This window comes from Benincasa hispida, chromosome 2 (genome assembly GCF_027475165.1).
Source record: "Benincasa hispida cultivar pf3 chromosome 2, pf3_genome.v1.1, whole genome shotgun sequence".
NCBI classification, from domain to species: Eukaryota; Viridiplantae; Streptophyta; class Magnoliopsida; order Cucurbitales; family Cucurbitaceae; genus Benincasa; species Benincasa hispida.
The window spans coordinates 52,308,128-52,330,671 of NC_143479.1; the positions used below are offsets into that span (position 1 = coordinate 52,308,128).

The following is a 22,544-nucleotide window of genomic DNA, read 5'->3' on the forward strand; positions in this document are numbered from 1 at the left end:
TGCCTTACATTGGAGCGCTTTAATTTTACTTTTTCGAATTATTGATGTATTGAAGATATTTTTGAATTGTATTGTTGGATATTAGTATTTTCTTTTATATTCCTTTGTCCATTGTTGGTGATAGCTCGTTTCTTGTATTTGGTCATTATGAGGGTGCTATGAGATTGTGAACCTAGTTGAGATCCCCGGATGTGTCCACTGATCCTTTAGCTCTTTGTACTATTGTATCTTAGTTAGTTTTTTGAGCATTAGTCCCATTTCATTAATAGTGTAAGGCTACCATGGAAAAAAGGAACAAAAGAAAAATGAAACTGGAGGAATAAACTTGCTTTGGTGTTCCATAGTGTAAGGTCAGTGCACATGGTCTAGAATTGGGCCTTGTAAAGACTTCTCCCTTTTCTTTTGTATTCCTTTGTCCACCATTGGTGATAACTTGGTTCTTGTATTTGGTCATTATGAGAGTGCTATGGGATTATCAACCTCGTTGAGATTCATGGATGTGTCCACTGATCCTGTAGCTCTTTGTACTATTGTATCTTAGTTTGTTTTTTGAGAATTAGTCTCATTTCATTAATAATATAAGGCTACCGTGGAAAAAAGGAACAGAAGAATAATGAAACTGGAGGAATAGACTTGCTTTGGTGTTCCATAGTATAAGGTCAGTGCAAAATGCAAAATAAAAAGAGACTAGTGCTTAAAATGCAATGAAACACAATAAAGTAAAATAAAATAATTACAACCATTACAATTGGATACAACCAATAATAGCACTAAAAAAAAGATGTAGAAGCCCTTTATTATTCGCCATGCAGAGAGGACAGTCGAAATAAGGAATGAGAAAAAGCCCAAACTTTCACATTTAGTGCCTCAACCCATTGTTGGATAAAAGACCAGTAATCCAAAACATCTTTTTTTGGCCGCCTAGAAACTATGAAAAAAGTTGGGAATCTCAATTCCTAACTTCAACCAATTAAGCTTATATGTTTTAATTGGATTCCTTTCTTCTGTGGAAAATAACTCAACGAATTCCCCTTTAATAGCTTATCCAATAATACGTTCCAATGAGATTTGGAAATCTCAGTAGAATTTTCTTTAGCATAAAAAGACTCAAGCGCTCAGCAAAAAGATTTTTCTTTTCGTTTCCTTTTTGTTTTTTGATTGACCTCATAACCAGTAAACCAGCAATTAAATACATATTTTATCTTTCTGAGATTAGAACTCATAACATGGTCGGCCCAAACACGTGATCTTTACCAGAGAATTCTCAATCATAAGGGTTGCGACCAACTACAGTGAAAAAGTGAAGGACCCAACTGTACTTAACCAGCTTCCAAAAATAGAGGAAAATGATCCGGAAAAAGTTGTAGCTTGCTTTGAGACCCAAGGATATTATTCTTTAGAGACAGAAAATCTATCAATAAGGGAATGAGAAGAATTCTAAAAACTCCAAGACCAAGTTAACCAGCCAATAAAGAGAGGCGTCTCCAAAAGTCCGAATTATTGATGAATTTGTTAAAATTTATCATTCCTTTAGTTTGGCTTCCTATTGGAAAATTTTCTGGAGCCCATCGAGTAACATTGACAATACCTCCAAATTAAGTTTATCTGCTGAAATATTATCTATTTCCATTGTGATAATGGTGGGTTGACTTCTGAATACCTTTGAAAGGATAAGGGTATTAATGAAACCTTTGAAGTTCAGGAGTATCATTTGAGGGTTAGTCTCTGTTCATTATTTCGATGGAAAGTTTTGTTTCTTGTTCAAATTTTTTTCTCGACTTCTATGCAAGCCTAAGTGCAATCCAGTAGATTAATTTTCGAAGAGATACTAACAAGTCCTTCAAGGTATTTGTGTATTGCCTCAAAAGTGCTATGTTCCCAACAAGTGAAAAGGTTACTTCTTAATAGGGATCCAACCTCCATACCCCTCACTTAAATCTGGACGAGAATGCTTTTTTCCACATCATTAGAATTTTCGAATGATAATTACCTAAAAAGCTTTCATTTTCCAAAATATTAAACATTGGGGAGTTATTTCATCCATTACTAGGCTGTCATGAGCAAACAGCATAGTAACAACCAAAAAAATTCTGAGTTTACAGAACTTTTAGCTCTCGCTTTTATGTTCTTTCTAACAAATAAAAGGTCTATTCACTGAATGGATTCACAAGCACCCGTGCTTAGTGCTCAAACTAATATCCTCCATAAATTTAGTTCATGTGAATTATTAATGTACAGATGCTCAACTATGAAATGTACATCTATTTTCTAGAGCTCTCATTTTATTTTTTATTTTTTATTTTTCCTGGCTTCAGAAATTGGACGAAGCTGCTGTGGAGGGTGTTTTTAAGAAGTCTCTGGAAAACTACGTTAAATGGTGTGAATATTTATGCATTCAACCTGTTTGGAGCAGGTTTGGTCTTTGTAACTTACTCTTGTTATTTTTTGAATGGAGTCTTAAGTTTATCTCATATTTTTATTTTTCAACAATGAATTTGTGAATTTGATTCCTCGTAGAAGAATTTTTTTTTGAATGGAGTCTTAAGTCTTATTTCAGTTCCAAAAAAAATTATTACAAGTATTCTATTTTTTTTTTTTATTTTGCAGTTTGTCTGCTGTTAGCAAGGAAAAAAAGCTACTATTTATTTCCTTGTACTTTCTGATATGGGGGGAAGCATCCAACGTCAGATTTCTTCCCGAATGCTTATGCTACATCTTTCACCATGTATGTAACTGTGGACTTCAATTTTTATTTTATTGGATTATGTTCACCTCTTTTATTTTTGACCTTGAAGTTGATCCAACATACGACTTGAAATAAATTTATGTTCAGTATTTATTTTCTTGCAAAGGCTTCTTTCGTAATTATAAATTATGTTCATGGGTTGGATTGATTTGTGACACTTTTTTAATCTAATCTAATTTTTTGGAATGAAAAATTGCCCCATCCAAACAACCCTTAGAGAATAGACCTAACCACCTGACCATGAAAAATTTGGGTTACAGTTTTACACATCCAGAATTTAATGAAAATTTCATAATCGCTATATACCAAAGTCTTTTCATTCAAAGGAAAAGATTTTCCGCCTAGACCTTCACGTCGCTTCAGTCGTCTTCTTCGTCGTTGTCGCCATCTGATGTAGTTGCTTTCTGCCGCCGTCTTTTGTTTTCTTTTAATTATTTTAACCATGTTTGGAGGTTAAAAATGATCTTTCAATGGTGCAGAATTTCTATAATCGAGAATGAATAAGTTATTGGATCAAAAGTTGTAATGTTTAATGCAAATATGCACAACAAAGTGCATTTACAAGAATAAAAGAGGATCAAAGAAAGCAGTGATCATTTTTGTGAATTCTTCACTAAATCTTACATTTGTAAAAAAGACCATGTTCCTTAGTATACTCAAGATCCAACTGTCTCCCTACTTAATGGCGATATCGTTGAAGAAGCTTGTACAACTTTGTATGAAAACTCAAAGCAAGAACTTCCTCAGGATTCATCACATAACCTAAGTGGGGAACACTGTAATATTAGGCTCAATGGTTCACTCTTTGATAAGGTTTTATTATCTTCCATAGGTAATATGTTGCTTAGTTGGAAACCCTTTCTCTAGGGGGTTCTTTTGTGGGCTTGATTTTTTGTATGTCCGTATATTCTTTCATTTTTCTCAATGAAAGTAGTTGTTTCTATAAAAAAAACTCACCCCACAATGATCTTTTCTCCCTATATTGAGGACTTGGATTGTATATATGATGTTAGTGTAGCTTTGTAAGTAGCGTGGAAATTGACTTTCAACATCATAGTAGTCTTTGTGAAGAAGATATAGGTGAGGATTGAACTTTAGTTGTTACGAACTCCCAACTGAAAAAGGTTTTCCTCTTTAATCAAGGGGTGTATAGTATGCAATTTAAAGAGATTACCTTCATCTTTCCCGAGGAGTAGGCAGAAAGCTTTATTCTTCTTTTATTTTTGTTATATTCCAATGTAGACAATGTTGAAGATTGGGGTGATTCATAAGATCAAGTTTGTGGATTGAGTTCTTTTTTGTTCCGGTCATTTTTGGAGATTTGTTTTGGCTTCGTCTGACAGTGTTAACATGTTTGGTGTTTGTGGTGGTGTTGATTGATGTTTGAGGAGATTTAGATGTTGCGAGCTTGGTTTTGTCTCGCTTTTTACTTTGATCTTGATTAAAGTCATCCTTATGCTTTACTGATTTGAAGTTTGTGAAGGATTCTTCTTAGTATGGCTAGCATGGTTGATGTTTTGGTTTACATTCTACATAGGCGTGAGTCGGTGAGATTCTTTTGCAAGTACTCACTTGTTGATAGTTTATGTTGGACACACAACCCTTCAATCCCAAGGCCTTTGATTCCAAACTTTGAATTGGTTATTTTAGATTTACGATCAATTGATATGTTTGATTCCCTTGTGCTTATGTTTTCCGAGGCTTTTTATTATGATTAACAGTCTTCTTCCGTGCTCCTCCTTTGTTTTCTTTATAATTGTTACAGTTTTCTCTTTCTTCTTTAGCAGTAGTAAAGCCTCATGTTTCTGAACCTTCATTTGCTCTTCCTCTTCCTTCTTCAGGATTGCTTCTTCCTCCTTTTTCTGCTTGGAAATTTCCATTTCCTGTAAGTCTTTTCCCTGTTCTTCTTTGCCATCTCTTTGTAAGGACTTCTCCACTCCTCTGTCATTTTCTCCCACTCCCTGTTATCTTCGCTACCTCCTGAACATTCTTGTTTTAAGCAAGAAGAGATGCATGCCTCTCATTTGAAAAGAGAAAGAATGCAGACATGGGTTGTTTAGGCTTCAATGGATCTTTCTCTTTCTTCTTCTTTTTCTCCTTCTCTGATTCCTCTTTGAATTGAAGGTACTGCTCAAGTAGTTCCATGGCTGTCTTCTGCTTCTGCTCTTCTTCTAACCTCATCGCCTCACTCTCACGTTTCTGTTTAGAAGTGATTAGCAAATAGTATTCTTTTTCAGCTTGATACCTCTCTTCATCTGGCTTCTTCTTTTCTGCTGAAACACTCTTCTATTTTGCCCCCAAAATGTTTGAAATTTCCTTAAACTCCACCTTCGGATTCTTCTTCTTGATCTTGTTCCATTGATCTTTGCACTATAAGGTGTAAGGTGGAGCCGGTCTCTTCTTTTCTATGCATTACTTCTCTTTCTTATCTTGTTCCTTGTCTTTCAATATTTGAATCATAGGGAAATTCATAGTTGGTTTGAATTCCTTCAACTTCTGCAACTTCTTCAATTCGATCTGGAGCTTTTCCTGTTCTTTATCTCTTGTTTTAAGCTCTTCATCCTTCTGTTTAAGCATCTCATCTTTGGCCTTCAAAAGCTTCCCAATCTTCTCCTTATCAAGCCTCAACTGTTGAAGCATGTCCTGCACCTTCAACTTCTGCAACTTCTTCAATTCGATGTGGAGGCTTTTCCTGTTCTTTATCTCTCGTTTTAAGCTCTTCATCCTTCTGTTTAAGCATCTCATCTTTGGCTTTCAAAAGCTTCCCAATCTTCTTCTTATCGAGCCTCAACTGTTGAAGCATGTCCTGCATTTCCTGCAAAATTTTCCATTCAAGATCTATGTCCAAATCGGATAGCTTTCATTTTTTCATCATAATGTTGTCTTTATTGACTTGTCCTGTCTCTTTTTGGATCGCCTCATGTACTACATTGATAGTTAGTTTGTATTAGGATATGATGGGGTCGTTGAGGGAAGTTGCAATAATTCAGCAGAGCTTTTTCCTTTCCCCCCCCTCTCATTGTCTTGGTTGCTTCTGCTGGATTATCACGGCATTTTTGGTTTTTGTTCAAGCATGTTTGCAAGGTTGTTGGCGTTGGTTGTTCTCTGTTTTCAATATTGTGTGGGTGTTTGGCAGCAGCTTCAGTGATAATGTTGTGCAGATTCTTATTGGTCCAGCTTTAAAGAAGAGCCCTTGGTTGTTTTGGGCTAATGCATCTAAGGAATTGCTTGAGAAGCTTTGGTTTGAAAGAATTCAAAGGGTATTTCAAGATAGTAAATTTGGTTGATTAGATCAACTCGGAATAGCTCGCTTGAACGCTTCTGCTTGGTGCTCTCTTTCCAAATCTTTTGAAGTCTTCTTCATGTCAGATATTTGTCCTAATTGGAGTACTTTTATCTTTCCAGATTATTGTAACTTCTTCTTATAGCTAGGGTTACAGTTGTGATGTATTGTCCTTTTATTTTGTTGAGTTGTATTTGCTCTTTTTGGAATGCTTTGTCTGTTGAATAGTTTGCTTGGTCATGATGAGGGTGTTTAGGGGTGTCAACCTAGTTGAGTTTCTCGGATGCACTTCCTGATCCTTGGGTTCTTTTTGTTTCGTTGTATCTCTTTATTTTACTTTGAGCATTAGTCTCTTTTCATTAATTCAATGAATGAGGCTTGTTTCCGTTTTAAAAAAAATTAGGATATGATGGAGGATGCTATTGGAGTGTCGACATAGTTGAGATGCCTGGGTGCACGTACTGATCCCTAGTGTTTTGATTTTGGTTCTAGGGCCTTTTTGTTTCCTTGGTTCTTTACTTTGTACTTTGAGCATTGATTTTAGTCCCTTTTTGTTTCCGTGATTCCTTACCTTCTATTTTGAGCATTAGTCTCATTCATTATATCAATGAAGAGGGTTGTTTCTGTTTCAAAAAATATATACCGGAAGAGAACTATAAGCATATACAAGGAAATAATCGCTGAATAAGATCTCTAAATTACAGCCTGATTTTCCACAAAATGTTCTTGTATGAGAGGGGAGAGTAGTAAGGTAAGTAATGGACTAGCTTGATTTTCTAAAAGATGTGCTTGTTTCTCTTTCATCAAATTTGTTTCAGGTTGATGTGTCCACGTGCCTCCCCATTTTGACCTGTTCTGAACATATTTGAAAATTTAAAAACGAATACCATTTTTCGTGTGCTGCACATGTATTTGGATGTCTCCATTTCCACACCTGTTCCCTAGATGATTTTTTATATTTTGTAGTTATGTAATTTTTATCTTCTCCCATGAGCTTCATTGTTTTACCCTTAAATTTGTATCCAGATGGTTCGGGAAATGGATGAGATATTGAGGCATCAGATTGCGCAGCCAGCTAAGAGCTGCGAGTCTAAAGATGGTGTTTCTTTCCTTGATCAAGTTATCTGTCCTCTTTATGAGGTTCTGGCTGCGGTATGTTCTTTTCTATTTCTTGTCTCCTAAAATTTCTAATGGAACAGTAGGATTTTTTTTCTTTCTTTTCTCAAAAGATTAGGAGTGAATGTGTCCATATGAGTAGTTGACCTCGAGTGGCATCTGGAAATCTTCTGCTAAAATTTGAGAAATGGAGTTCAAAAGGTGAAAATTTTCTGATAGGCGTGGTTCAGCTACAGTTTAATTCTTTGGTGTTTTCTCTTGGTTTTATTTTTCTTCCGTGGGTGATCTTTATGTATGGAGGGGTCTTTGGGGTTCTTTTTAATCCCATTTTGTTTTCGGGGTTTTTTTTTTTTTCTCTTTTTTTTTGCGAGTTGTTGCATCTATTATTGTAGTCTTTCATTTTAAGAAGTTTCTGTTTTCTTCAAACAAGGAAAAAGGAATGGAAAGGTTAGTTTCAAGGTGCTAAGTTTACAGAAGTTAAAGAACTGGTTTCCAATTTCATGGAGGTGTACTCTCCCTGTTTATTGTTGAAGTAACGCGCTTTAGTGGGATTTCACAAAATCACAGAAAAGACAATTGAATTTTATATTTGAAGTATGTTCCTTGAATATCTAGTCTGCTTTCTTGAGCTGCCAATTGATAAGGCCTAATTATTAAATTCTCAGGAAGCTGCAAACAATAATAATGGGCGGGCACCTCATTCTGCATGGAGAAACTATGACGATTTTAACGAGTATTTCTGGTTAGTTGCAAAATGCTGTATGTTTGATTTGTAATGAACAGTTCATACTGATGAAGTTATGGAGTGCTGTCCATTTTTTTTATCAGGTCGCTTAGATGCTTTGAACTCAGTTGGCCATGGCATAAAGGCAAATCTTTTTTCCAAAAGCCAACACCAAAGTCGAAGGTGGTTTGCATGCTTTGCTTAATTTTAACAAAACCTATCATTCTTCTTGTACTTCTTTTATTATTATTATTATTTTATCTTTTTTCCTTCAACTCAGTTATACTGTGGTATTTATAAACTATTTGTTGTACTGATTGGTTTGAGTTGGCGAAGATAGATTTTTCTGTGCTGTATAATTCCTTACGTGAGATTGTTGTTTTCTCATAAACATTTGGGAGTGAAAAGTCTGATTTAGCAGGTGGTTTTCAGGGTTTTGAATCTATATTATTTTCTTGAACCCAAAGAATTCTTGAATTGCGATATGCAACTTTTTAGGTGGTCCTGTGTGCATATACAATTTTTTACCCTCCAACTTAGAGAAATATCAAACTATTGGTGGTTCATTTGAGTAGGCTACTTTTAGGCTTGTTACCCTCACCCTTTGCCCTAATTTTGAAATTTTGTTGCTTTTAGGCCTGGTCTATATTGATGCAATTGTCGATGATTATGGTTACTGTTGTCCTAATTAATCAAGGAGAAATGGAAGATGATTAAGATTATTGTTATCCTAATTAAACACAAAAAAAGCTTGCGCTTAAGCTCCAGAAGACCATTGCACCTTGAGCTTTAACAAATTCTGTTACCAATAATGCTCACAGTGTTGTTGAAGATCAATTCTCTCTGTTCAATTATGTACTTCCATAGCCTTTGGTTTTATGAGTCATCCTTTTTACTGGTCGTAGTGGCTTGAGAGAAGCCATCGGATTTTCAACGAAAAATGGGACTGTTTTGATAGGTCTTTTTGAATCACTTACCTTTCCAGCTCTTCCATGTTGTAAATTATCACCTCCTGTTTGTAACTACAGCATTACGTTTCTTGCTGCCAATTTAAAGGGTTTTTTTAAACTTCTTTTGGCTTGGGGCTTGGCCTTTCTTGTAATTTCATCAATTCCATTAAAGGAATTGTTTCTTGAAAAAAAAAAATGCATCGGGTTGAACGCAGCTTCTGGTTGAGCAAGAGACTGGTGTCATTGTCTATCACAGCCAAATTCTATTTGTGTACATATATCTTATTCTTTATTAATAGAACTATCGTGATTCTGATGAACAAAAGGTACTTGTTGGCTAACAAACATTTTACCGGTCGTGCTTTTATTTTTGTTCTTTTATAACTGAAAATTAGTTTCTTAATTTTATTTATTTTTCTGTGAGGGTTATTTTGCATTTAAATGTTTAGTTTCCTGATGAAATTATATATTGGAAAAAACCACGTGATATTGGGTTTCATGCCTTCAGTGTGGTGCATTAGCCATGGCATGTTTAGTACTTTAATTTTTTCTTTGTGATGTGCTCATACGAGAATGTTGAGTAATTTTCCCTTTCCTTATCATTATTATTTCTTTTTCAGAATATGCTTGGTAGAAGTCGTCATCAAGGGAAAACGTCATTTGTTGAGCATCGGACTTTTCTTCATCTTTATCATAGTTTCCATCGTTTATGGATATTTTTGGTTATGATGTTCCAGGTATATGGGCTTTTTAAATGCTTTTTATTATCCTTAGTCCTGATAACTAAAATTTGCTAACCTGTGTCTTGATGCTTGGGAAATTTCTTTTGTTTTTGTTTATGTGGTGTAGCCTAAATTAGGGGTGATCATCTGTCGGTTGACGTCGGTTTTGGACTCAAACCGGTGCCGACCACTGACTAATTGGTTTCGGGCGGTCGGTTCCCCTCGGTCTTGAATACATTAACGGTCGGTTGAGTTTGGTCGTTTTTCACGATTTTGATAAGGGAATGTAAGAAACTAGAAGGAAAAAACAGAGAAAAAGGTAACAGGAAAGAAAAAAGACAAATGGGGAAGAAGATGAAAAAATCAAACCAGAAAAGGACAGAGAAGAAAGGAAAGGAAGAAGAGAAAAAGGAAAGAACAAATAGAGAAGCAATTGAAAAAAAGAAAGAAATGAGGAAGAACTCAACTCATAGAAGAAAAAAACGTGATAAAGGAAAGTTTAGAAAAATAAAAATGTTTTAAGCATATAATAAAATAAACAAATAAAATAACATAAAACAAAATAAAATTAATATATATATATTTTAAATGAAACTCACCTTGGGAAGAGATCGTCTTCCCATGGTCTGCATGCATTGGGAAGCCAATCACCACGGGAGGGTTTTATTTTGATACTGTTAATAGCGTCAGCCGGTTGCGGTCGGAAATTGAAAGTTTCCTTGACCGGCCGGCGGACTGGTTGGTTTTTTACACATTAAAACCGACCATCGACGGCTCATACCGACCATCGACGGCTCATACTAATAAACCGGCCGACTGTCGTCGGTTCGGCTGGTTTTGGTCATTTGACTCGGTTTTTTGGATTTGCTTGCTCACCCCTAGCCTAAATGACAAAAGAGATGGTGATCCTAGAAATCTAATCCAAAGGATTAGGACTGGGATATCTGTACTTTCATATATTTAATTATCATTATTTTTTTGAAAAGGAAACAAGGCTTTTTATTGATATAATGAAAAAACATACATCAAGAGAAAAACTAGAACAACAACCAACAACCAAAACAATCCTAGAGATCAGAAGGTGCACCTAGGAATCTCAACTAGGTTGATACGCCCTTAGCATCGCCATCATCTCCAATACAAATCACCAACCGGACATACAATGATAATATTAGAAATATGTCCTCCATTACAATGCCAAGTTAGAAACAATTGCTAAACTATAGCTAATGTGCTGGAAAAATAAAAGCCTTCCAATTTAGACTTAGATCTTTGATAGAAAAGTCTGCAAAAGACTTGCAGACTTGGAAATGGTGCACTAAGAGGAAGCATTAAGCCGAGCTGCCTCAAACCGATCTAACCAAGGAGTGTTCTTTTCATGAAACACTCTTTGGTTCCTTTCAAACAATATTTCAGCAAAGCAAGGTTTTGACCGCATTATTTCAAAGTAGTTTTGGGGATGACTTGAGCTTTGGACCAACCAGAATCTGCAAAACATTCTCACGAAAATCATTCCCAAAAGGCCATCTTAAGTTAAAACAAGCAAAAAGACGGTGCCAACACTTCTCAGCATAGCTGCATACAAAAAACACATGCTGTAAATCCTCCCCGGCTGCCAAACAGAGAGAGCAAATGTGTGGTGACAAACAATGTGAAGGAAGCTTCTTTTGCATAATAGAAGAGCAGTTTAAATACCCAAATAGCATAATCCAAACCGTTATGTTCACCCAATGAGGACTCTTAGATTTCCACAAAGCTTTCTCCAAATGCTCATTTAAAGGGGAAGCTGGTGATAAGTGAGAAATGAGAGACCCTGCTGGAAGTTCATTTAATTATTATTTATCACATTGTTATTCTTACAGGCTCTGACCATAGTTGCATTTAACGATGGAAGCTTTAATATAAAGACACTGCTGGAAGTTCTGAGTCTTGGTCCGACATTTGTTGTAATGAAGTTTATTGAGAGTATGTGCTGTTCTAGTTGTTTCTACTGGAATTGTTTGAAGCTGATGTGTTCAATTATCTTGTGTGCAATAGATTGAAATAACTTTCTTTGTTGTTCTAACAATTTTCTATTCTACTGCATGTACTTGACCCAGGTGTTCTCGATATCCTAATGATGTATGGTGCATACTCTACTTCAAGGCGTCTTGCTGTTTCTCGAATTTTTCTTCGTTTTCTTTGGTTCAGTATTGCATCAGCTTCGATAACCTTTCTTTATGTGTATGTATTCTTGCGTTAATCTTTTTGCTGTCTTGTTTTCTCCACAAGACGTTTAGTCTTATTTTTATCTATTCTGTTACAGGAAAGCTCTTCAGGAGGGGAGTAAACCAAATGCAGAAAGAGTGATGTTCAGACTATATGTAATTGTGATTGGAATATATGGTGGTGTGCAGCTTTGTCTCAGTATCCTCATGCGTATACCTGCTTGTCATCTTTTAACAAATCAATGTGATCGGTGGCCTCTTGTTCGCTTTATCAAGTGGATGCGTCAGGTTTCACCCTCTTATGCTTGCTTTATTTGTTGTTTTCTGCTCGCGTAATGTGGTCCTCTCAATTTCAGTTGACACAGGTTCTTTTGTTAAATCTATAACTTTTTTTTTTTTTTTTGGCTTCTGAATTTGTTTTACTAGGAACGGTACTACGTTGGACGTGGGATGTATGAGAGGACTACCGATTTTATCAAGTAAGTATCTGAATTTATTTGATCTGGATCGACTAATGTTTCATTAGGTTCCCAACCACAAAAAAAACAACACGAAACACAAATATAAAATTGTGTTGCTATATCAAGTGAAATTATAAAAGAGGGGCAAGACGATATTTGATATAAGCTTCGAGGATTTCATCATGGTCAAAGTGGCTTGCTAAACTCCCAGAATGCATTCCCTTAATAATGAATTTCCTAAGAGAGGTATGAGGAATGCAAACCATGTCACCTTTGAAGAAGAAGCCATCCAAATTATGAAAGTCAGTGTATGGGTGGTGATTGGTGCATTTTTCCCAGTTATCCTTAAAATCTATTTACGTGCAATATATATATATATATTTTGAAAAGGAAACATGATTTTTCCTTAATTTAGGAAGAGTCTATTGCTCAATGCTAGATGATATGAGATAATATTAAATTTGCCTTCACTCATTAGCTACCCATTAGCTTAAGCTTTTGGGTCTATCGGTATCAAAGGTGGTGGTCAAGGAGGGTTCAAATCCTTGCAATGTTATCTCTTTCTTTATTAATATTGATTTCCACTTTTTGTATCTTTTACATGTTTTAAGCCCATAAGTAAGGGGAATGCTAGATGTTTTAATATTAAATCTGCCTTTCCTATTAGCTTAAGCTATTGGATCAATCGATGATTTAAGACTCAAAATACAAGAATCATAATAAAAAATAAGATACAATAAGATTAAACCATGAAAATAAAAGCGTTCCAATACAAATTAATGTCCTAATTAGAATAATTGGAGAAAACTTTGGATAGAGAACGCCAAGTGAATGCAAGAAGACGAGTAGAATCCGAATGAGCTAACCAATGAAGTGACTTATTGTGAAAGACCTTCTGATCGTGTCCAAACCAAATTTCTAAAAATTGAGCTTTAACTGCATTGGACCATAAAATCTGAGAGCTAAAAGCCAAAGAAGGGCCAACCAAAAGCTTTAATATGTTGCTGTGGAAAGATTTACCAAAGACCCACTGAATCTGGAAAATTGAGAATAAAAACCACTTAGCAGTTTTTATATTTTCTTTTGAATATTTTGTATCATTGTATCTTGATAATGATGTTGCAGCTTATGTTGGAGGGTGGTCCAAACAAGAATATTAATTTTCTTAGGACTTTTGGATTTCCTAAGTGCCTGATACACTTCCTTATCTAAAGGAGAGGTAGCAATTAAATGCTTAGATAAAGAGTTAACAGAAAAGCTTCTGGGTGAATTCAAAGCCCAACTTTTATCTTGAGAAAAAGCAATCTGTTTGGAGTCTAAGCAACACCCATTAATGGATGGAAATCTAGAATTTTAGCATCTTTTAACAATCTTCTAAAAGTGATATGCCATGATCTTGTAATTAAGGAATGTGATCAAAAGCTGTTAGGGAATGCAATCTTTTTCGTCTTTTTTCTTCACTAAATCTCCCACTTCCTACTACATTTAATTGTAGCCCCACCACCATTGCCTCCACCACTATTGTGCCGCCATCACCATTGTTTGTGTTTCTGTTGTCAGCAAGCTCCAAAATATTGATTATGCTCTATTTGTCTTTGAAAGGAAACATAACTTTTCATTGATATAATGAAAAGAGAGACTACGGCTTAAAATACGAGGAAACAAAATATTCAAAAGAAGACATAAAACTGCTAAAAACCATAAAATATCCATCCTAAAATTCATGAATAAACAGAAAAGATAAATGCTCCCAAATCCAAACAAATATCTTGGTTAGAAAAGTTTTATAAAAAGCTTAGAAAGAGAACACGAAGATGATTATGCTCTATTGTCATGTCATTGAATTACAAAGTGCTTCCAGAGGTGAAAATGGTGAACCAATGGTTAGATGAGATGAAGATGGAGTTGACGAAGATGCATAAACAAGAGAGAGAGAAGAATGATGATACTTTTGGGGGGAGGTTTAAAAAAAAAAAGAAAGTAAAATGCTAAAGCGAACTTTGGTTTGGTTTTGGTTTTGGTTTGGGCCTCAAATAGAAACAAGCTGAACTGTGAACACCCCTAGAGGTCCATGATTAGTGATTTTCTAAGAGCACCTGAGCTAGTGTATTTTTAAGCAAGTTTTTTTTTTTTAAAAGGTTTTGCAATCGTTTTGAAACATTTTATAAATTTGCGATATAAGGAAGCTAATACCATAAACATTGATACCGTGAGTACTTTTGAGACTGGCCAATCTTTTATTGCTACCATCTTTCTTGGGTGAACAGCCACCCCTTTTACGCTTCTAACAAACCCCAAAAAATAATTATTTTAGACAAGAAAGTTCAAATTTTTAAACTTATAGAAATTTCATTTTAAGTAAGAATGAAGGAGATATTGTATAAGTGTTATTGCGATCTTCGTTACTCTTTCTATAGACTAATATGTCATGGTTGGTGTGTTGGGCAATTCAAAAGGCATGACTTACCTTCATCCTCCAGTTTATTATTATTATTTTTTTTGAAATAAGAAACTTCTTCATTAGGATAATGAAACAAGATTAATGTTCAAAGTATATAATGATATTAAATTAGAAAGACCTAAGGATCGAAGGGTGCACCTGGACATCTCAACTAGGTTGACACCCCCTCAGCACCCTCATCGTATTCAATAAAGACTATAGGATTACAATCAGAATTCCAACCAAAATCAAATTCCAGCCCAAATGTCAAAGGTACAAGAACAATTACAAGAGAAAATGACACCCAAGCCGAGAAGAAACAAATACAAAACAAAATGACTAATTTCACTGCAAAAACAATCTTTGGCAGCAAGCTTTCTGAAAACTGAAGAACGATCATAGTGTAATAGGATGGAGAAATGAATGCCCGCTAATTCAAGTTTAGTTCTCGAATAAAGTAATCTTCAAAAGTTCTTCAAAGTGTACACGATGAGGACACATTCAGCCGAGCAAATTCAAATCGGTCTAACCAAGGAGAAGCTTTATTATGGAAAACTCGCTGGTTTCGTTCAAACCATAGTTCAGTGAGCAAAGCTTTAACTGCGTTACTCCAAAGTAATTTTGGTCTTTTCTTATGAGCTGGACCAATCAAAATCTGCGAAACATTGTCACTAAAAATGCAACCAAATACCCAACATAGGTTAAACAAGTAGACCAACAGATCCCAACACTTTTTAGCATAACATTCAAAAAATAAATGCTGTAAGTCTTCATGGTCTGCCAAACACAGTGGACAAATATGAGGAGAGAGGTAATGGAATGGAAGCTTCCTTTGCATGACTAAGGCACAATATAAATTCCCAACTAACATGAACCAAACCGTGATGTTCACCCGCCATGGGCTTTGGATTTCCAATGCTTTTCTCCAATTAGTTTTCTATGGGTGAGGCCAAAGATAGGTGATTAACAAGTGATTTGGCCGAGAAGACTCCACTTGCTTCCCATAACCAAATCCTTCTATCCAGGATATTTAAGGTTTTTTTGTCCGAAATAATTGCCATAGTCTTATGAAAATCATTAATTTCTTCCTCTTTCAGCAACCTACAAAAGAATATAGACCATGATGATGTGGAGGGATCCCAATGATCTGAAACTGAACCTTTAGGATTGAGGGCAACCTTAAAAGGCCGTGGAAACCATGTGCTCAAAGGAGTTTTATCTAACCATGGATCTGTCCAAAAGGCTGTTCTGCACTCATTCCCAATTCTGAAAACGGCCAATTCTTCAAGATCTTGAGATACTAATCCACGGGCTACGAAGACTAGAGCACACCTTACCAGCCATATGCCATTTGAAGGGGGCTGCTCCCATGTATACTTCTTATAACCTGACACCAGAGAGAATTTGTCTCATTCATAAAACGCCAGCCCCATTTAGAAAGCAAAGCGAAGTTTCTCATTTTTAAACTGCCCAAACCTAGGCCTCCATCTTTTTCAGTTTTAATAACTCTCCCATTTCACCAAATGATTCAATTTTCCCCCTTTATGTCCTTCCCAAAAAAATTTCCTCACGGTTCTTTCCAACGTTGAAATCACCTTTCTGGCACTAAAATGGTGGACATGTAATAAGTGGAAAGATTGGACAGAACTGATTTTCATAACGTGATTCTTCCACCGTGGGATAAGTTATACCTCTTCCATTTGTCTAATTTTCCTTGGACTTTATCAATCACAAGCTGCCAAAAGGATACTTTTTTAGGGTATCCTCCCAAAGGTAAACCAAGATATATCATAGGTAACTGCTCTACTTTACAAGTCAGCAAAGATGCAACAGAACGTACCTTATTTTCATCTATGTTAACCCCACATAAGACTGATTTCTCCCCGTTGACCTTTTTCCTGGAGCACCATTAAAAACGTTCAATTGTTTTCCGTAGTTTTTCTATCATCTCGTCTTTCATATTTTGCAAAAGATTAGAGTATCATCGGCGAATTGAAGTAATGGAACATGAAGTTTTTCTTTTCCCACTATAAATCCTTCATACTTTCCTTTCTTATGAAGTCTTAAAATAAGACCATTCAACACTTCACTTATAAGAGAAAAAAGGAAAGGTGAAAGGGGATCCCTTGCCTTATTCCCCTAGAAGCGAAGATTCTTTCTCTTGGTCGCCCATTGATGAAAATGGATAATCTTGGGTTTTTGATACAACCCATTATCCATGTAATCTAGTGAGTGTTAAAATTTTTTCCTTTTAATACCTTCTCTAGGAATACCCAATCAACTCTGTCAAAGGCGTTTTCCAAATCTAATTTGAGGATCCATCCTTTTTTCTTTTTAAATCTATAGTCCTCCGCTACTTCTTAGCTAGCTATAAGAATTGGATCTAGAATTTGACGGCCTTCAATGAATGCACTTTGAGTGGGGGCGATGATGCTAGGCATAATTCCTTTCATTCTCTCAGCAAGTACTTTGCAACCTGCTTATACACTAAAGTGGTAAGGTTAATGGGCCTAAAGACTTTTACCATGACAGCATCTTCTTTCTTTTTGATCAAACAAATTAAATTTTCCTTTACACAGGAATTCAGCCTTCCATTTTCATAAAATTCATCAAATAGACTGCTGAAATTATACTTAATCTGCTCTGAAAATTTGATGAAGAACTCTGCTGCATATTCGTCTACGCCAAGAGCTTTATTTTTCCCCAAAACCTTTTCGAATTTTCCCTTAAGTGAATCGTGAAACCAGCCAAGTGTTTTGAGCTTCCGAGACAATGGACCATTCCAGATTGATTGGGATAGAGCCTGCATTAGGAGTCTTCGTGTGTAGGGACTTATAAAAGTCTATGATTAGAACTTCAATTTTGTGGAAATAACTTGTTGGGATGCGTTGACCATTTGTTAATTCCGATATCAGATTTCTCCTCTTTTTTTGCTGCAAGAAAGCAGTGAAAGAACCTCGTATTCTCATCTCCCAATTTAAGCCAATTAAGCTTACTCTTTTGGATTAGATTCCTTTCCTCTGTACAGTATAAATACAACAATTCAGCCTTCAAAGACACTCTCATTTCTAGTTCTAACAAGGAAGAATCAGATATTTCCGCAATGCTCTCTTCATTGCCAATTTCTTTTAACAACTTTTCTTCCTCCTTTTTTGTTTTCCTTCAAAATCATAATGCCATTCTTTTAATATCGTCTTTGAACTTCGTAATTTTGAAGATTAATCCTCCCCATCCTTGATGATTGCCCGTGTTTAGAGATCTTTCTATAATCCGACAACAATATTTGTTTAACAATCAGCTGTTGCAAAATCGAAAAGGTGACGTGCCGCACTCAAAGGAGCCAACTTCTAACAAAAGGGGAAAATGATCAGAGGAGATCCGAACTTGCCTTACCACTCTAATGTTTTCAAATGCTTCATCCCATTCATTTGATACAAGGAATTTGTCAAGCATTGAGCGTGAAACCACCCTTCCTTCTCTTGACCAAGTAAATCTGCCGTTGGATAATGGTATTTCTAGCAAATTTACTTCCGCAATGAACTAATTGAACTTTCTCATTCCTCTTGTCATCCTTCCCATTGGAAATCGCTCTTGAATTGTTTTGGAGATATTGAAACCTTCGCTTGGTTCTAATTGTTTTGGTGATATTGAAATTTCCACCCATACAATCAAGCTTTTGAACAATAGGCTGAAAGGGAGGAGAGTTCGAGCCAAATAGATCTTCTTTCTTTGTAATCTGTTGGACCATATACATTTGTCACCCACCAAACCTTCCTGCAAATAGTTTTGCATTTAATAGATAAGGAGTAACTGCCTTTAAGAACTACAGTGACTAATAGTTTGCTTTCGTCCCACATTGTTGACATTCCTCCTGATTTACCATAAGCTAAATACTACTTTGGTTCTTATACTTTTTGTTTTGGTTCATTTTGGTCCATGTATTTTCAAAATGTTCATTTTAGTCCTTATACTTTCAACTTTGATCATTTTGGCTTTTAGAATGTTCATTTTAGTCCTTGTACTATGGTTCATTTTGATCTTGAACTTTCTAAAAGTGATCATTTTGATCTCGTAAAAAATGAAATGAAAATGAAGGAACCAAAATTATCAAGGACCAAAATGAATTGAAGTTGAAAGTATAAGGAGCAAAATAAACATTTTAAGAATATCAGGACCAAAATGAACCAAAATTGAAAGTATATGGACTAAAATAAACATGTAATCAAAATAGGGAAAATGACATAGATGGCCCAAAATGAAGGGAAAAAATGAAAAATGGGTATCTTTTCGAAAAGCAATGAATTTTGGCCTTTTGCTTATGTCATCACCATGTGAAATTACCCCTTTAACCCCAAATGCATTCTTCTATTTTTCTTCATTTTGCAGCATTCTTTTTTCTTTTTTCATTTTTTCTGAGTTTCTTCTTCTTCCATCTTCCTTTTTTTCCTGCGATTTTTTCTGCATTTTTGTGCATTTCTTCTTCCATTTTTTTTCTTTTACTTTTGTTCTTTTTCTGCATTTCTTCTTCTTTTTATGTTTTTTTCTGCGTTTCTGCGTTTCTTCTTCTTCTTCTTTTTTTTTTTTTTTGCATTCCTTTGTATCGAGCATCAAACATAGAGTATAGAGCATTAGAGCATTGAACATCAAGTGAACTTCTGAATCGAGCATAGAGTGTAGAGGATTGAGTAGCATGTAGCTAGTATATAGTATGGAGCATATATCATATAACATAGAGCGTAAAGAATCAAGAATCAAGGATCGAGGATCATATAGCTAGTATATAACATAGAGCATAGAGCATCGAGGATCGAGTATCAAGTATCGAGAAAACTTATGAATTATAGCGCGCGAATGGTTTTCAGGGTTGAATGGGTAAATTCACAAGATGCTGATGTAAGCAGAAGACCACTTTTCATTCAATTTAAAAAATATACCCATTTTTCATTTGACTCCCTAAAAAGGGGCCATCCGTACAAAAAAAACCCATCAAAATAGTATTTAAACCTATTCAAATCTGGTGATAGTTGTTTTTAAGATCAATCTTTGAAAAGGACCAAGGAAACTCAAAGTTGATCTAAAAGATCAGGGATAAGGATTCTATATTTAATGGCAGTCTTATTGATTGCCTTGCTATCAACTCAAAGGCATAAAGAATCATCTTTTTTGGGTGATAATCAGGCTTGAACTGCGCAAGGATTGAGGCTAGTTTGGATATGTTCTTTATGGAGTAGTTCTTGAATTTTATTTGTTATCAGTTTTGGTATTTTTTGGGGCTCATTCGATTGCGTGGGAGGTGAGAATGAGTGCTTCCTCGGATAAAATTTATTGTGTGTTGTATGTTTCTTAATGGTGTGAGAGAAGTTGGGGAGTTAGAAGCCACAGGAAAGTCAGCCAATAATTGTGTGATTTCTGGAGGGTAAGTTTGTGGTTTATTAGTTGTAAATTCTCCCTGTTTCGTTGATGGTGAAGTAGTTCTTTGCTGTGAGTTAAGCCGTAAAGGTGAAAAGTTGAGTGATCCAAGAAAGGCATTGGAATGTATGCTCTGATAGCACTTGACATGAAGGCTTTGTTAAGAATGGAAAAAAGTACTAACAAGTACAAGATGGCTGGCTCAAATACAAAAGAGAATTGCAGCCAACAAACTATCTAACAGTCAAGAATCCATTGGAATAATGAGTAAACAACTTACTCTTTTCATTTCATCGATGAAAGTGTTAGTTTTCATTTCCAAAAAAAAAAAAAAAAATCACTAACTGATAAGTTTGTAACCTAATATGGTTTAAACAAGTAATATTAAGACATAAAGACAAAGGTAAATATGCCCCTACATCAAATACCTCCTTTAACTACTCAAGTAAATATTATGGAGAAATGGAATTTTGTTTGTGTACATGAGGACATTCACAATCTAATTTTGTAGGTACATGCTTTTGTGGATTATCATTCTGGGTGGAAAATTTGCATTTGCTTATTTTCTTCAGGTTAGCTGTGTTGTTTATGCAATGATATCTATCTCTAGCCATGTAATCTAAAGACTTGATTCGTATCTTGCAGATCAAGCCTCTTGTTGGACCTACCAAGCTTATTGTAAATATGAGAGATATAAGATATTCGTGGCATGACTTTGTGTCTAGAAGTGAGTTCGCTTTTCATTTCATTTTGAGTTGTAGGCCATAAGTTTATGGTGTTATTGTTTTATTTATTTATTTTTAAAATTTTATAAAATCATGTCGTTTTGTTATTTAGTGCAAGTATCATGTCTGGTATTGTTTGTGTTATTTGCTGTTTGATCTTAAGTCTTCCTTTTTTAATTTGGTGCTCTCTTTGTGTTTTTTTCCCTCTTGTATGTATTATTATCTTAATCTTTTAAAATATTTTTTTGGCCTCCTATAAATGAAAATCTACTATGTAGTGATATATATATATATAAAAAATTTAGGGAGGGTCTTTCTCCATGATGATTGATCAAGGATAAATGGTGTGGGAGTTTTTATTTTTCTTTATAGGGGTGTTGTTGACGCTTTGATGAACTATATGTCCATGTTCTGTCCCCAAGAAGTGGAGTGCAAGGCAGAGATTTTAGACCGATTAGTTTTGTAATTAATCATCAGATCATTGCTAAAGTTCATGCTAAGAAGTTAAGGTTTTCTTTCCCTAGTACCATTTTTTTTTATTGTTTTGGCGCTTTGGTTTTAGGAAGAAAACTTGTGGACCTATTGCTTATTGCTAATGAGGCTACAACGGACTATAGCACTTGTAAGGTAGAAGGGATCTTTTTAAAATTGATTTTGTGGAACTTATGACTATGTTCGCCCAAGGGATACAAACTCCGCAAGGGAGTGAAATAGTAGTGACAAAAAATAAGTAAAACAAATATAAAACTGAACAAAAAAGATAGAAAAAATCTGTAAAGACATAACCAAACTCTGTTAAGGTTCATTAAAGGCAGCCTAATTTAATTTGATATCTTGAAGAGAGTATCCCTCAAAAGATTTGGATGAGGAGCACCAAAGTGAGTGAGGCATTGAGGCGACTTGAATAAAAAATGTCCACCCAAGAGCTATATTTATCCTAAAGAATTCTCATGTTCCTTCCCTTCCACAAGCTAGAGAGGAGAGCTTTACCTGCATTTACCCAAAATAAATAAGCCTTTAGAGAGGAAATAGGGCTTACAAGTAACTGAAGAACATCAATTGAAGAACATTGGAAGATCATTATCTTTGGGGACATCCGATAAAATTGGGAGTAACTGAAGAACATTATCTTTAACGCTTGCATCAAAAACCCAATGCAACCTAAAGATTTTGAAAACATGCAACCAACAATCTTGAGAAAAGGGATAGTTAAAGAATACATGGTTGAAACTTTCCTTGTGCGCTTGACGTGCAAAGCAAATTGAGGGCTGCAGAAGCTAGCTTTTTCTGAAGTACGCGTTGAGACTATTATGAAACAAAATCCATGATAAAATAGAAATTCTTATTGGATTGCTAGATTTTGGGAGAGTTGAATAGATCTCCTTAGGAAGAGGAGAGGAGACATGTGGATTGGGATTTTTAAATAGGGTCCTAGTGGGATGAAAGGTTTTGGCTGGAAGAGATCTTGAATGTTTAGTTGTATGAGAAAGGTGAGATTCTTCTTTAAACTGAGAAGCAAGTTGTACGAGGAAGGTGAGATTCTTCTTTCTTATCAACAAAAAAAAAAAAAAAACGAGAGGTAAAGTTGTTGCTTCTAGAGAGCTTAGGGTAGGGGATTCTCCTCCTCCTTTTTTTCTTATGATTGATGGATATTCTAAGTAGATACTTCCCATTAGTGTAGAGGGTGGGGCCTTCGAGGGACTTAGAGTGGGGTGTGCTTGACCTGTTGCATCTTTTTAATTTGCGAATAACACAAATTTC

The 22,544-nt window shown here is 35.4% G+C and overlaps 1 protein-coding gene and 1 pseudogene across 1 annotated transcript in view; one reads left to right on the top strand and one right to left on the bottom strand.

Annotated features, from left to right (window-relative positions):
* GSL10 (glucan synthase-like 10) overlaps positions 1 to 22,544 on the top strand; it is an 81,250-nt gene that overhangs the window by 20,326 nt on the left and 38,380 nt on the right. The window contains exons 9-20 of the mRNA XM_039022559.2: positions 2,316 to 2,413; positions 2,608 to 2,725; positions 7,056 to 7,181; positions 7,811 to 7,887; positions 7,974 to 8,052; positions 9,440 to 9,556; positions 11,404 to 11,506; positions 11,641 to 11,764; positions 11,847 to 12,036; positions 12,175 to 12,227; positions 20,570 to 20,630; positions 20,704 to 20,785. Of these exons, the coding sequence (XP_038878487.1) occupies positions 2,316 to 2,413; positions 2,608 to 2,725; positions 7,056 to 7,181; positions 7,811 to 7,887; positions 7,974 to 8,052; positions 9,440 to 9,556; positions 11,404 to 11,506; positions 11,641 to 11,764; positions 11,847 to 12,036; positions 12,175 to 12,227; positions 20,570 to 20,630; positions 20,704 to 20,785 (1,228 nt within the window). The remainder of the gene's footprint in view (positions 1 to 2,315; positions 2,414 to 2,607; positions 2,726 to 7,055; positions 7,182 to 7,810; positions 7,888 to 7,973; positions 8,053 to 9,439; positions 9,557 to 11,403; positions 11,507 to 11,640; positions 11,765 to 11,846; positions 12,037 to 12,174; positions 12,228 to 20,569; positions 20,631 to 20,703; positions 20,786 to 22,544) is intronic.
* Positions 4,289 to 5,639, bottom strand: LOC120070795 (high mobility group B protein 6 pseudogene; annotated as a pseudogene).